Here is a 14,131-nt window from a genome sequence, read left to right as displayed (position 1 = left end):
GGGGGCGGGGAGGGGCCCGGTGGGGGCCCGTGGCTAAAGGGAGTCCAACCACCCACCAAGGAAAGGAGGCCCAATCTCTACGCAAACTAGAAATCTCGGATGTGTGTGTGGTACTGGGGATTGAACTCAGAGCTTTTACATGAGCTACATCCCTAGCCCATTTTTTATTCGGAGACAGGGCCTCCCAAACTGGGCTCGAACTTGTGATCCTCCTGCCTCAGCTTCCAAGACTTCTGGGATGACAGTTGTGAGCTACCATGCACGGCTGACAGCTTTTAATAAAATGTGGAATTTGATGGCAACAGGCCGGAGAGGCCAGAAGGGCACTGCTTTAAACAGACTCATTAAGGTTCATTAATAATGTTGCCACAACCTGGCTCGCTCCTACAGGACCTTTAGCAAACTGACAAGCGGCCCTTCTTCCAGACGCATTACTGCTGCCCGCTGAAAAACGACTGCAACAAATACAACTGTACGATGCCTATTTTAAGATCAGTGGCTGAGAGAGTTGTGCAGTGCTCAGCTTACACAACAGTATGGGGAGCCTCCGGGGCACAAGACAGGGATACTGTAACCACTGCCTCTATGCATTGTGAGGAAGACATCTGGTTTGAATTTTAGTATTGACATTTTTGGCAAGCGACTTTACTTCCTCTGGCCTCAGTTTCCCCATCTGCAAAATGACAGTGATACTGGTCCTCACGGGGTGACAGAGGGAATGAAAGCGAGGCAAGGCTCAGTAAGGAGGAGCCGGTCTCTCAGTGTGGGCTGATCCCCGGTGCCGGGTTTCAGGGAGCACTTGGAGGACCCTGTTAGTTACCTCCTCCTTGGAGAACCTCTCTGCCTGCGTGGTCAGCATCTCCCGGACACTGCAGAGAGGAAAGCAGGGCTGAATCAGGGGTCGGGCAGGAAGCCGGGGTCCCCCACCCCCAGAGCCCACTCACTAGTCAGCTTTGAGCACGCCTTTGCCTTCGGGGTCGAACACCTTGAACGCGTTGAGAATGGTCTCCTCGGGGTCCGCGCCTGAAAGGGATGGCAGGGCTGGGAACCAGGAAGCCTGTGCCTGCTGGAGCCCTCGGCAGACACGCGACACAAGAGCTGAAGCAAGGTCAGCTGGGTTTGCGGTTTTTGGAGACAGGGTCTCACTACATAGCCCAGGTGGGCCTCAAACTCACAGTGACCCTCCTGCCTCAGCCTCCCGAGTGCTGGGACCACAGGCGTGCCACCACGCCCATTTGGGGAAGCCAGAAGTAGAGAGATGAGAAATTCGGAGCTGCACCTGAGTCCTCAGGGCCTAGAGAGCCACCAGCTCCGCCCACCCCGCTCCTGCAGACACAGGCGCGCACTCGCGCACATGTGCTTACCCTTTAGCTTCTCCCCAAACATGGTAAGGAACACAGTGAAGTTAATTGGCCCGGGGGCCTCCTTGAGCATTTCATCGATTTCTTCATTCTTCACATTTACACGCCCTGGGGGGACACAGGGGACTCAGAACTGGGGAAGTGGCTGTCCCTCCCCCACATCTGTCATCCTCCTGGGGGATCCGGTGGACAGGGGAAGGGACAAAGGAACGGGAGATGTTTCTGTCCCATGGGGGCAGGGTGAGTTGTTTTTAGAACAGAGTCCTCAGAACCTGGAACCTGTTAGACAGATTTTTATTTATTAGTTTTTTTTTGGTCTTTTGAGCCAGGATCTCCTTATTAACTTCAGGCTGGCCTTGACCTCACTATATAACCCAGGGTTGGCCTTGAAATCCACCAATCCTCCTGCCTCGGCCTCCTGAGTGCTGGGATTTGCACACCAGCTCATTTTTGACTCGAATGGAAAATGCTAGTATTGTAAATTAGTGATGCTGGGTGGTGGCAGATTTGAAAAATCTCCATGCACTCCTCACGATGCTGAAACGTTAAAGCTGAACCCAAAGTAGAATGATCTCAGTTATTCGAAAAACCCAAACCAAACAGGCCTAGAAAGACTTGGAGCAATGAGATCAAAATGTCGGCGGTGGGATGTGGCCTTTCGGGAAATGTTTTCTCCTTTCTACCTGTCTGCATGTTGTAAGTTTTCTATTGTATGCTGCCTCACACAGAAAGTCACCCAGAAGAAGCTCTTTCAAAAGCAAAAGGAAAGGTCTGAGGAGACCAAACTCTTCTTTCCCGACTCCGGTGTTGTCTCAAAGGCGGTGGCAGTTGGCTCTGCCTCATACCCAGGGCGGCAAACGTGTCCCTCAGGTCATTCTTGTCGATGAAGCCGTCGCGGTTCTGGTCCATGATGGTGAAGGCCTGTGGGGGAGGGTTGGTGTCAGCTCGGGTGACGCCTGGAGGGGCAAGAGGGCCGTGGTAGGGTGGGGTTGGGGGTCGTCAAGGAACAGTAAGATGTTAGGTCAAGAGTCAAAGATCAAAGCTGGGCTTGAGGTGCACAACTCTAATCCCAGTATTCTGGGAGGATGAGGCAGGAGGATTGCAAGTTCAAGCCAAGCTTTGGCAATTTAGACCCTGGGGGGGGGGGTTTCAGTGTGAAGGCCGTGGATTCAATCCCCAGTTATAAAAAAAGGACTGCCTTTAACAGCTCACAACATGCTGCTTTTCTCTCTCAAATGACAAAAAAGAGAAAAGAAAGTTTCCACTTAATAGCTAATGTCTCAATATGGAGGGGAAGGTGGGGAAAGGCAGCCTCTGAGACACCTATGGAATGGGATTCACACAGCAGAGCGCTCTGGAAGGTCTGCTACCCCCCTTCCTCCCAAATTCTTTGACCCCAGGGTTCTGCTATTAGGATTTTACCAAGGAAATAACCAGCGATATTAGCAAAGATTTGTGTATCATCCAACCATAGGAAGCTGTTTAAATAAAAGGAGAAAATGTTGATGTTGAATTGCTCAAAGAAAAAAAATGCAAGCACTCATAGGAGGCCAGCAGAGTATAACTTTGTTTAGTTACTGTGTAACCAAAATGGCTTGGACAACACCAGTCCATTGAATTATGGGCACCTACTGTTTATTAACTTCTTTATGCTCTTCAAAAAAATTTCCCTACATTTATTTTAGTTTGATAACCAGAAAAAGTTACTAAAATAATTTCTTGAAAAGGTTCACATATAAACCAGGTGTGGTGGCACACGCGCGCACACACGCACAAGCACGTGCACACATACACAAGTGGAACGGACTCTGGAGGAGACAGACCTCCGTCCCAGGTCCTGGCTGGGGATGGAGGGCAGGAGGGCTCTGTGTACAGGGGAGCTGGGAAGAGGCTGGGGGCACATGGGGCCCTGGCTCCCTCCTGGCCCTGGCCCTACCTCCTTGAACTCCTGGATCTGGGTCTGCTCGAACATGGAGAACACGTTGGAGTTGGCCCCCTCTGCCCTCTTCTTGGCTTTCTTGGGTGCCTGGGGGACAGCAGTGGTCAGAGGAGGCAGGAGCCTGAGTCCAGCTGGACAGCTGCATCCCGGGGTTCGCACAGAGCCCAGGGCCCCAGCCGGTCTGGCAGGGTCAGGCCCTCTAGGCATGGTGAGAGCCCAGGTGAAGGACCCTGCTCTGGAGTTGCGACCCATCTGTGCCCCGCCCCACAGCTCGCCTTTGCTCTGGAGGGGCGTGAGGGCTCCGTGACCGTCCTGGCTGTGGACAGCACAGAGCAGAGTGAGGTGCTCGTCTACCCCTGCCTACTTCTCTCTGAGCTCAACATTTCAGTATTAATTCTCCTAACCACGCCATCAAGGGAATGCAGCGACTGCTGTGCCCCTTTCATGGGGAAGCAGCTGTGGCCCAGAGAGGTTAGGTCACCCGCCCAAGGTCACACAGCCTCAGAAATGCAGAGTCCGAATTGAACTCTGGTCGTCTGACTCCAGTGTCTGTGCCCCTGACCGCTGACCCACCCTGTCCCTGCGCTGGGGGCCTGAGCGGGGACACTGCCCAGACAACACTTGAGGAAAGGTTTTAAATTTGCGAGTTCAAAAGGTGAAAAAAAAAAAAAAAGATTCTTTCCCCAGTTGCCTGAACAAGAGAAAAGAATTACAATTTGATCCTTAAGAGCGCTCGATCCCATTTTGCAAGCCCTGAGAGTTATTGATTCCTCAAGAGGTCAGTAGACAAGCCACAAAAAGCCAACTCTCTCATTTTGTTTCTGAGTCTCCGGGGCTGCTGTTATTAGTGGCCGATCCGGGCACTGACTGGGCTTCCTCCGAGCACACTGCTGGTCCTCGAGGGCACCCTCTCCCACTCGGCTTTGGTCACGGCCACCCCCAGCATCCTCTGGAGACTCACCATGGTGCAGCAACACAGCTCAGCCTCCGGAGAATCTCACCGCTGCCCGGCTCTCCTGTGCCCTCGAACAATAAATACTTCCTCCCCGGGGTTAAAAATAACCCCATGACCACTTTTGGCAGTAATAGGTGAGGCAGGCACCACCTAAGGCCCCCCCAGCCCATGCCGTTCTTCTGAAGTAAGGGCTGCTCGCTGGCTGCCACCGCCGCCCAGTGACACGTGAGACCCAAAAATGCATTCAAGGTTAAAGAGGCCCGGCTGGGTCACCATCAAGGGGAAAGATGCTGTGTGCTCTCTGCCACTGTCGGGCGGGAGACACTTGTGCTTGTCAATTTGGGGAAAGAAAAAGGAAGCGGAGACTGTGAGCCTTCTGTGACATCATCAGTCACTGGCAGCCCCAGGACCTTTGCATCTATGGTCTGCTCTAGCAGGCACACCTGTCAGGCATCCCCCTGGCTCCCTCCTTCCATCTTTGCTTGAGTATTGCTCCCATCTCCCTTCTCTGCTTTGTTTTCCTCCACAGCTTCTACCATCCCCAGCCTCCTGTGCAACTTGCTAATTATTTTATTGGGTGCCAGTGCACAGTCTCTTCACCTGGCAAGGTCCCTTTCCGGTCTCCTCTCCAGCTCCTGCCTCCAGCCTGGTGCCCAGCAGGCTGCTCAGCAGCAAATATCTGTTGACTGACTAAAGGAGTGACAACTCTCACTTACTCTGTGCTTGCCCCACGCCAGGCACCATGTATACGTGTGTGAGGCTCATGGTAAAACGTCCAACCCCTGTGGGTGGGGGACCACGGCATCATCTGTGTCCCCATTTTACAGATGTGGAAAGTGAGGCTCAGAGGCAAAGTGAGCTTCCTGGGGGCACGGAGTACTGGAGCGGCAGTGGAGTGAGGCCATTACGGGCTCTGAGCAGAGCCAGGTGTTGGCACGCGGTGGCCGTGGGCATCAGGCCTGAGCAGCGGGGGCCCTGCCTCAGGGAACATCTGCTCCATCCCAGGGTGTGGCGCAGGGGCCGGGATGACAGCCCCGAGTGACAAGGAGAGTGACAAAGATCCTCCCTCTCTCCTGGTGCTTCTCTGCGAGGCCCAAGTGGCTGAAAACAAAACCGGTGCACAGCCCGGGCCGCGAGGGAGGAACGAATGCAGGGAGGAGCTCTCCGTGCACTGCGTTGACCAAGCCGATCTGCTCCAGTCGGGGTCCAGGCATTGCCCCAAGTGGGGTCTGAGGAGGGGACAGCAGAAACCTCCCGGGAGGATGAGCAGAAGCCCCGACAGGGATGGAAAATAAGTTTTTTCTTATTAGGTTTCCCTGGGTGAAAGGAGGCCTGCCCCAGGCCAGCCCTGAGGACGTGGCAGATGCCTTCTCAGAAACAATCTCAATTTTGGGAGCCAAACCCAAGGACCATTTGTCCCTGTGACCAAAATATAATGAGTGGGTGTCTCCTCTCTTCGCCACACATAGATGGAATTACTCAAACGCCTCTTCTAATGGAATTTCTAACAGCAAAGGGTTTTGGCGTGTGCGAGTGTGTGCATATGTATGTATGTATGTATGTATGTATGTATGTATGTATGTATGAATGATATATATGTGCGTGCGCATGCGCGTACGGAGACAAGGGCACCAACGCATGCGCACACGGGAGACAAAGCAAATCACACGCGCATGTGCAGAGGAAGTTTACTCACGCGCCTACAGACGAAAACACGCGCGCGAGCTGGCACCCACGTATGACGCACACACCTGCGTGTATACGTAGACGGACCAAAAGAGCGTCCTGTGGGGTGGGGTTCTATAACACCCGCCTCGCGGTGGTCTCTCCCGTGGCTAGTTGTATGCCAGGGATTTTCATTAAAGCGCCGTGTGAACTATCACGGCTGGATGAAGAATGTGTCCCAGTCGGCGTGGACGTGGAGCGCACCGTAGGGTGAGGAGCCCTGGGTCGGAGAGGTGTGGGCTCTCAGGGCCCCCCCGAATCGTTCAGGGCCTCAGTTTGTCTTCTGGAACGTGGACAGCATGACAGGCCCACGAGAGAGGTCGGAGTGGCCACAATGGGCGCGGGATGTATCAGGCCTTGGGGTCTATGGAGGGGACTGGAGACCCAGTTTCTCCTTGGCTTGGGTCACCCCTCGTCCCCGATCCACAGACAAGGTCCTGGGTGTGGAGAACCCTGGGAGAATTTGGAGTTTGATTCTGTGTAGACTTAGAGAGTGTATCTTCACTACCAGAGCGCATGGGGTGAGGTAGAGGCCACGTGGGCACCTCCAGGCTGGTGGCTGAGGGCCCTCCCCTGTGAAGCCCCCTTTGCTGATCCTGAGATTCCTGCAGCAAAGAAGTTTCCAACACCCAGATCTGAGTACTACTGAGCTGAAGAGAAAAATAACTGTACACTGGAAGCTTTCAGGAGTCAGAGAGAAGACTGGGCAGAACAATCAGACAGCAACTTCTAGAATAATCGGAAAATAAACCAAGTGTGTTCCTTTCCTGTTGTTGCTATAAAAATATTATCGTAAACCTGGCAGCTTAAACCAGCGCGTATTTATTATCTGGCAGTAGCATTGGAGGTCAGAAGTGGAAAACGGCTGGCAGGGCTGTGTTCCTCCTTCAGGCTCTCACGGAGAATTCGCTCCTGCCTTTTCCAGCTCCCAGAGGCTGCCGGATTCTTGGCCCGCGCCCCCAACATTCCAGCCTCTGAATCCAACCACTCTGACTCATCCACTTCTCTGCCGTCTTGTGAGGACTCTGTGACCGCTTGGTCCAGCTGGCAAATTCAGAATCATCTATCTCAAGTCACATCTTTCTGTTGAGGAAGGCCGCATATTGTGGGCCCCAGGGCTTAGGACATGAGCTTCTGTGGGGAGCCTTTTTGGTGCCTTCCACACCTAAAGAAATAGGACCCTGCAGGAAACACATCAACAGCTTAGTTACACTAACAATAAAGCGTAAGTGTGCTAAAATGCTTGGAAATATACTCCAAAAAATCCCTCAAACCAAAACAGCGAAATCCCATCCTCCCTCAAGAAAACCTCTAGAACTATAAGAACTAAATTCTCATCTCTGTAAACAATTTCCCAACCTGTGGTGTTGTGTGATAGCAACACAAAATGGACTAAATCCAGGAGATACACACATATGAACCTTAAATTTGAGAAAAGTGAGAGTTTAGGTTCAACTGTACAATCTTTAATTTTGAAAATTAGTAATATATTAACTTGCTTATTTTTAAAAGCCCAGACATTAGTTTACTCTATAAAACAAAACCAAAAATTCAAAAATGAAAACGAAAACCTTAGGGAAATTCAAGCGAAGCTAACATGACTTCTGAGAGCTTTCGTCCTTATTTCCACATGAGGAATGGAGTAGGTGAATTACAGGAAGGCTGGTCCCTATTACAGTCCAAATATCAGGCTAGAAGATGATGTTTCAGAGCAAATGAAGGATGCAAATAGTAAACATTCCAGAAACAAATTCAGCAAGTCATAGAAGAAAATGTTCTTAGGCCGAGAAAAGAACAAAATGCGTGGACTGAAAAAACTCCCAAGCTCTAAGAAGGAAAAGATTGAAAAACACACACCTTTCAAGGGTGTCAGTGTATGCCTGGAATCCCAGCACTTGGGAGGCTGAGGCAGGAGGATTGCCAGGAGTTCAAGGCCATTCTGGGCTACGGTGAGTTCAAGGCCAGCCTGAATGGCATAGCAAGACCCTATCTCAAAAAACAAAAATGCACACACTAAAGTATAACATCTCAAAATACATGTATTCTTGGGTCTAGGGATTTAGCTTAGTGGTTCCACCACTTGCCTAATAAGCGCAAGGTCCAGAGTTCGATCCCAGGTACAAAACAACAACAAACAAACCCATGTACTCCAAAGATCAGGAGAAAATCTGATGTGCTTCAAGGAGAAAGAACATAACTCTGGTGAAAGCAATCAAACTAGCCCCATACTTCTTGGCCAGAACTGAAGGCAAGGACACAGAGGTCAGAGAGCTTTGATGCAGAGACTACACGTCTGTAAGGTATTGGTCACCTTCTATAGTGGGGACAAGAGGAACATTGGGTTTCGTTGCTCCTTGTCTGGGCCTGATGTGGTAGCCCAGAGCTTTGTCAGTGGACAAGCCAAGGTTTGGATCTATGCCAGCTTGGGCACTTTAGGTAGACTTCGCCTCTCTGAGTCTCGGTTTTCTTGTCTGTAAAATGGGGATAACGTATTCACATCATTGGGTTGTCATGAGGATTACATCCGGGCAAAAGTGCTCAGTAGGTGTTAGTCACTGTGATTATTTTGGGATGTTTGTTCATTCTTGGAACGCCCAGTTGGGACAGGTGATTTCTGGCTTTTTCCCAGGCCTGGGAAATGTATTCTCATCAGGTGGCAGGGAGTCTCTGCCCAAGGACGATCCTCTTTCCAGTTGCCCTTTGGAGAGCCATGGAGTGCCTCAGGGTCCCAGACTCACTGCCCCCGTCTGAACTTGTTCCAGCACCGTTGCCGGATGTGCCTGCTGTTAATAGGGAGGGCGTGGAATGAGGGAGATAGATGGTAAGGAGCTTTTGGATCCCTGTAAACCTCGGAGCCCCGCTTTGCAGATCGTGTTCCTCATGGCTTTTCCAAGTCAATATGCATTTCAGTTTCCAAACAACATGTGAATAAACAGGCAAGATAGAATCTGTGTTCTTAGAGCCAGGCTAGCAGAGGGCTCTAAGAGGCTGGGGGGCTAGCAGAGGGCTTGGGGGGAGGATCTGAGTTTAGCATAAGAGCAAAAGCAGAAGCAGAAAGTCCAGGTAAAGCAGAATTTGAGGTAATGAGTGAGAGTTGGGGCCCTTTGTGGGGTGGGGTGTTGTGTGTCTGAAGATACTATGCCAAGCATTCAGGGGCTGTGCCCTTCCTGTGTGCGTGCTGCATGCTTGTTAAAAATTAAATTGACACTGCGTGCCTCACAAGCACGAGGAGTTCGATCCCTGACACCAAAATAAATAAATTAATTAATGAAATAAATTCAGTTCTGGGAATGTGACTCAGTGGTGCAGCACTCGCTTAGCATGTATGAGTTCAATTTGGCCTCCCAGACTTCTCTGCCTCACACACAGCTGTACATGCAGATAGACCTTGGTCACATTCATGGTGTCATATCACGCACATGCGCACACATACCCCTACTCCGGGGTTTGCCCCTCCACGATGGGCCTCAGAGAGCTGCCTCGTAGTCCCTCGCCTCCTCTCTGCAGCAGAGCCCAGCCATGATTAGCACTCAGAGCGACAGCTAGGCAGAGCTCCAACGGTGGCAACAGAGTACCAACAAACGGTGGAAAGGACTAGGTCTGTTCCTTTAGAAGGTTAAAGTCATCATGAGGAAATCGGAGCATTATGGGATGTTCTCATGCTAGTTGGACCTTAGGAGAGTGTCGCACAGTTGTCATCTTTTCAGCTTCTGGGGTTCAGTTCTTTGGGGCTCCCAGCCCTGTTGGGGAAACGTCTTAATTCTTCTCCTTTGCAGGTGTTTTAACCTCTTATGTTTCCAGAATCTAAGTCTAAGTCATTATGACCCACATTGTCTGGGAAGAAGGGAAATCCTTTTCCACATGGTTTTGCAGGACCCAGTGGCATACGAGCGGGTGCACTGGTATCAGCAGACTGAGGGGTTCACTAGTGATGCATTAACATTTAAGGCCGCCTGGCCCTGGCAGGTGTCCTGTACTCGCCCGTACCACCCGTCAGCCTGCCTCGGGTGTGCCGTGAGGAGGCCGTGGAGTCAGTTGTCTCCCACAGAACAAAGGCCTGCCAGGCCTGCCAGCCCCAGCTGATGGGCGCTGTCACCAAGCGATAGCCTGTCTCCTCTGTCAGGTCCCCAGGGCGTCAGCACCCCCTGGAGTGGGGAGGTCAGACAGCAGTGGCAGCGGAGGTGGATCAGGATAATGTCAGGCACCCATTGTGTCCTGATTGCCAGTCAGGCAAACACCGTCCGCCTCCACGCTTCATTTTCCTCGTTTGTGAAATGGGCAGATAGTGTTCCTGTCTTCAAAGGATTATTGTGAGCCTGGCATCGTTGCACAGGTCTATAATCCCGGCTACTCAGGAAGCTGAGGCAGGAGGATTGCCAGTTCAAGGCCAGCCTGAGCAACTTAGTGAGACCTTGTCTCTAAGTAAATAAATAAAATGGGCTGGGGATGTAGCTCCCTGGAGAGCATTTGCTTAGCATGCTTGAGGCCCTGGGTTCAGTGCCAGCCCAGCAAAAACACACTCCTAATCCTTCCTCTGTGCCCTACTTTGATACCCCACCATGGGAACTCCACTGGCTCCCTACGGCCCTGGAGGAAGTCTGTCCTCCTCAGCCCACCACTTGACCCTGATCTGTCATGAGTGAAAGCCGGCTTCCAGGTCAGCTCCTCCACTTTCCTCCCTGGGGGTCTGGACTGATGACTTCACCACCCTCGGCCTCAGACTCTTCAGTGACAATCGAGGACAATGACGCAAGCCTTTGAAGGCTGCTGGGTATTAGCCGTTCTGGTGTCACACGCTGACTCTGTCCCTGGCCCCAGCCTGTGGTCACTGATGCGGCAGTGTAGATGGCTTTGCTCGTGCCGGGCACCATGAGAGAGAGGAGAGGGAATGAGTGTGTGTGTGTGTGTGTGTGTGATCCGTTATCTTTCTGGCCTCATTTCCTCCTCCAGACCCCGCGCAGAGCCCTTGGTGGTGGACACTGAGCTGGCTGCGTTTCAGGGAAGATGTACTGGGTCCTGGGGGTGTCACGGCTTGAGTTTGGGCCCTGTGGGTTACAAAACAGCACTGGGAAAGCAGACCTGCCCACCATGGCCACCACCCAGCCACTGCACACAACCTCATCAAACTGATGTCTCTCAAGAGATCCAGCCGTGATTGTCCCACTTCTATGACGGCCTGTGCTCAATGCGGTGGGGCAGGCACTAATACGAGCCCATTTTCCAGGTGAAGAAACCGAAGCTCAGAGAGGACCTATCACTCCCCAGGGCTGTCTTACTTTGAGTCAGGGGACCCAGCCCAGTCCTTACCCTGCCCCCTACCTGGGAGTGGTCCCAGGCAGCCAGGCAGTTCTGGTGGCTTTTTCTTCCCAGGTATTTATAGGCTGTGGCCACCTGCCTGGCCTCTGTGGGGGATGCAGGCACCCGACAGTCCCAATTTCACTGGCGCCCTTCAGATGCCCGCGGCTCAGCTGTCGTGCAGCATGCCTGGCGTTCCGCACCATTGTCCTCTCTGCATGGCCCAGTGCCAGCAACAGCTGCACCCAGCTGCCCCCAGCTGGAGTCCCTTGAGAGGAACTTGGTGTGCTAACAGCCAGGCCGGGTCCCTCCTGCGGGCCTGGAGCTATATAAAGGCCATGAGGCCGGCTCCTTTGTCATCTGACCTGGGGTCATGGGGTGAAGGACCTTTCAGCGCGTCTTCAGCCAGCACCCAGCTCTGCAGGCGGGTAGGCCTTTCTTAGCACTGCATGGGTCTTGTGGCTGCGACTCGGCCACAGGTCCTTGGCCTTGGCTCTGGCAACCTTTGGGCCAGATCCTCTTCTGCTGTGGTGGCCCGAGGGCAGGCATCGTGTGCACTGCAGGGTGTTGTTGAGTGGCATCCTTGGCATCCCAAGCCCTGGCACCAGAAATGTCCCCAGACATTGGCAGCTGTCAGCAGGGGAGTGGTCCCAGCTTGAGGCCCACCAACCAGAACATGATTCCTGGGCAGGACAGACGCGGTCTCCTGGCCAGGGCCATAAGGAGCCAGGTGTGGGCCGAGTGCTACCCCTTCCCCTCAGAGCCCAGTCAGTGGTGGGCCAGCCTCTCCCCTTGGTAAATCCCCCTTTCCCCGGCGAAGTGGGTTGGGTCAGGACCTGGCTTCACTGGGTATATGCGGCTGTGTCGTAGGTTGTTTTGAGATACGTCTTCTCAAACTCCACTGCTCCAGTGAAACACGTGTGGCCTTGCTGTGAGAAGTCGGGGCTTCCTGCTCACTCTTAGCCAACATGACTGCCAGTCACTCAGTTCCAAACCGCTCCCTCTGGTACTGAGAATGCCAGGCCCTAACAGTCATCCAGATCAGGATGCCTCCTGTGACTTCCCTGCACTCACCTGTCTTCCCTCTGCCTAGGGCCACCGTGGGCACACGGCCACCCCATCCAGGCCCCGTAACTGCTCACGTGGGTACCCACAGCCTCGGCCAGATGGACCTTCGCTGAAGTTACCTCAGGCACTTGCGGGTGGCGGCTGCTCTCTGGGGAGAAGACTGACCGTGTCCTCAACCTCTCGCGGGTCTCCAGCCAACACCCAGCTGTCGGGTGCCACACCAGCCTCCCTTCTGTCGAGGCCGGGCTTCCCCACCCCACCCAGCCCTGCTGCTGGCCTCTGCAGAGGGGCTCCTGTGCTCGGGCTGTCCCGAGATGCCACCAGAGATGCCTCCAGACATTGCCCCGTGTCTCCTGGAGGCAGTATCGCCCTCCGTGGCGAACTGCTGGCCCACATCCCTGTGGTTCCTCTTTCCTCAAGCCCTTGAAGCTGGCTCGGCTGTCACCGTGCTCCTCTCCCCTGATGCCGGGCCACAGCCCCAGTGCACACCGTGCTTCCTCCAGTGCACAGCGATGCCGGACGTGTGCACCACTGGAAGCCATTCCCAGCATGAAGAAGGGGATGAGTGGTGGGCTCAGCAGCATCCCCTGAACTCCGCCTCGTGTTTTTCGTTAGTGTTTCCTTCTTTAGGACTTTGCGGGACAGGAACCGGGATTTGTGCCTCTTTGTAGGATCCATGGCCCTAGCACACAGTAGGCCATGGGTATAGACTTGCTCCACGAAACTGGGTTCCACAGAGACCGAAGATGCTGAGGAGGGAGTCCAGGCCATTCTTCTTCGGCAGGCTCTTCACCATAGTCCTGGGCAGCCAGCTCCATCCTTTGCATCCACCCTGCCCGGCAAGGCTCTGCGGGCCAGCAGGAGAGTCTGCTGGAGGCGCTCGGCCTTCTCTCCGTCTCCTGCCCCAGCCATGGGGCCACGGCCACAGTCGTCTCCTCTCCCCTGCTCACCCCCTAGGCTCAGGAAGACGGCGTTGGGTTCACATTGCAGCATCTGCCCGGGGTGTGGATGAAGGAGGGGTCCATGTGCTGTGATCAGTGAGCACCGTCTGCTGTGGCCTCTGGCTGAAGGAATGGAGCCATGTTTGCCATCTGCTGTTTGCTTCTCCTGCCTCGTAGGTGTACTCAGACCTGGGATGGGAAGAGAGCTCTCGGGCTGTGCGGTGGGAAGAGTGGGAGAGAATTTCCGGGTTGCGGCCAGTCAAACGTGGAGCATCCGGGCAGAAAAAGCTAAGTTGGCCTTATTCTCTGGGGTGACTTTGGACAGGGGAACGGGAGCTGGGGGATTAAGGGCGGTGTGTGTTAATACCCCTGTATCCTAGTTGGGGGCCAGGGCATTTCACAAAGGACGAAAATAGACAGGAGAGAGGAGAAAGACAAAGAGGGCCGGATTATAGAGCCCTCCAGGGAATGGAGGGGAGCGGCCAGCCGGGCTGCTGTGAGTCATGGTTTCCCGAAGGGAACAGGCCCTGGCAGGCCATGGTGCTGTGCGGGCAGTGACCCGAGACACAGGGAGAAGCCAGGCCCAGGTCAGCCCTGTACGGATTGCTGGGACCCTGGGTCAGTGAGGAACGCTTTTGGTGGCAGGTGTTGGAACTCATTTGCAGCATCTTAAACCTACTACGGTGGATGCATTTTCCTTCTAACAGGGAGTTTGGGAGTGGGCAGGTCCAGGTGGCCGAGCAGCTGGGTGTGATGGGACGATACTGGCTTTCCCATCCTGCGCCAAGATGGCACTGGTCTCGTTCCTCACTTTTGCAGCAGTGGGGAGAGGATTTCTATGCAGAGG

General features: G+C 53.6%; 1 protein-coding gene across 1 annotated transcript in view; it reads right to left on the bottom strand.

Moving 5' to 3' along the window:
- The window catches only part of Myl2 (myosin light chain 2), a 4,780-nt gene extending 431 nt beyond the window's left edge, over positions 1-4,349 (bottom strand). Inside the window, exons 1-6 of the mRNA XM_010604458.3 lie at positions 4,262-4,349; positions 3,298-3,387; positions 2,207-2,282; positions 1,365-1,469; positions 945-1,023; positions 821-869 (exon numbers count right to left, since the gene is read on the bottom strand). Coding sequence (XP_010602760.2) covers positions 821-869; positions 945-1,023; positions 1,365-1,469; positions 2,207-2,282; positions 3,298-3,387; positions 4,262-4,264 — 402 coding nt within the window. The 5' untranslated portion in view covers positions 4,265-4,349. The remainder of the gene's footprint in view (positions 1-820; positions 870-944; positions 1,024-1,364; positions 1,470-2,206; positions 2,283-3,297; positions 3,388-4,261) is intronic.
- Between the last annotated feature and the right edge of the window lie 9,782 nt (positions 4,350-14,131).

Source organism: Fukomys damarensis, unplaced genomic scaffold (genome assembly GCF_012274545.1).
Source record: "Fukomys damarensis isolate Sample0158 unplaced genomic scaffold, DMR_v1.0_HiC HiC_scaffold_12, whole genome shotgun sequence".
In the NCBI taxonomy this organism is placed as follows: domain Eukaryota; kingdom Metazoa; phylum Chordata; class Mammalia; order Rodentia; family Bathyergidae; genus Fukomys; species Fukomys damarensis.
The sequence above is the reverse complement of the archived record's forward strand: the minus strand, read 5'-3'. Positions and strand labels throughout refer to the sequence as shown.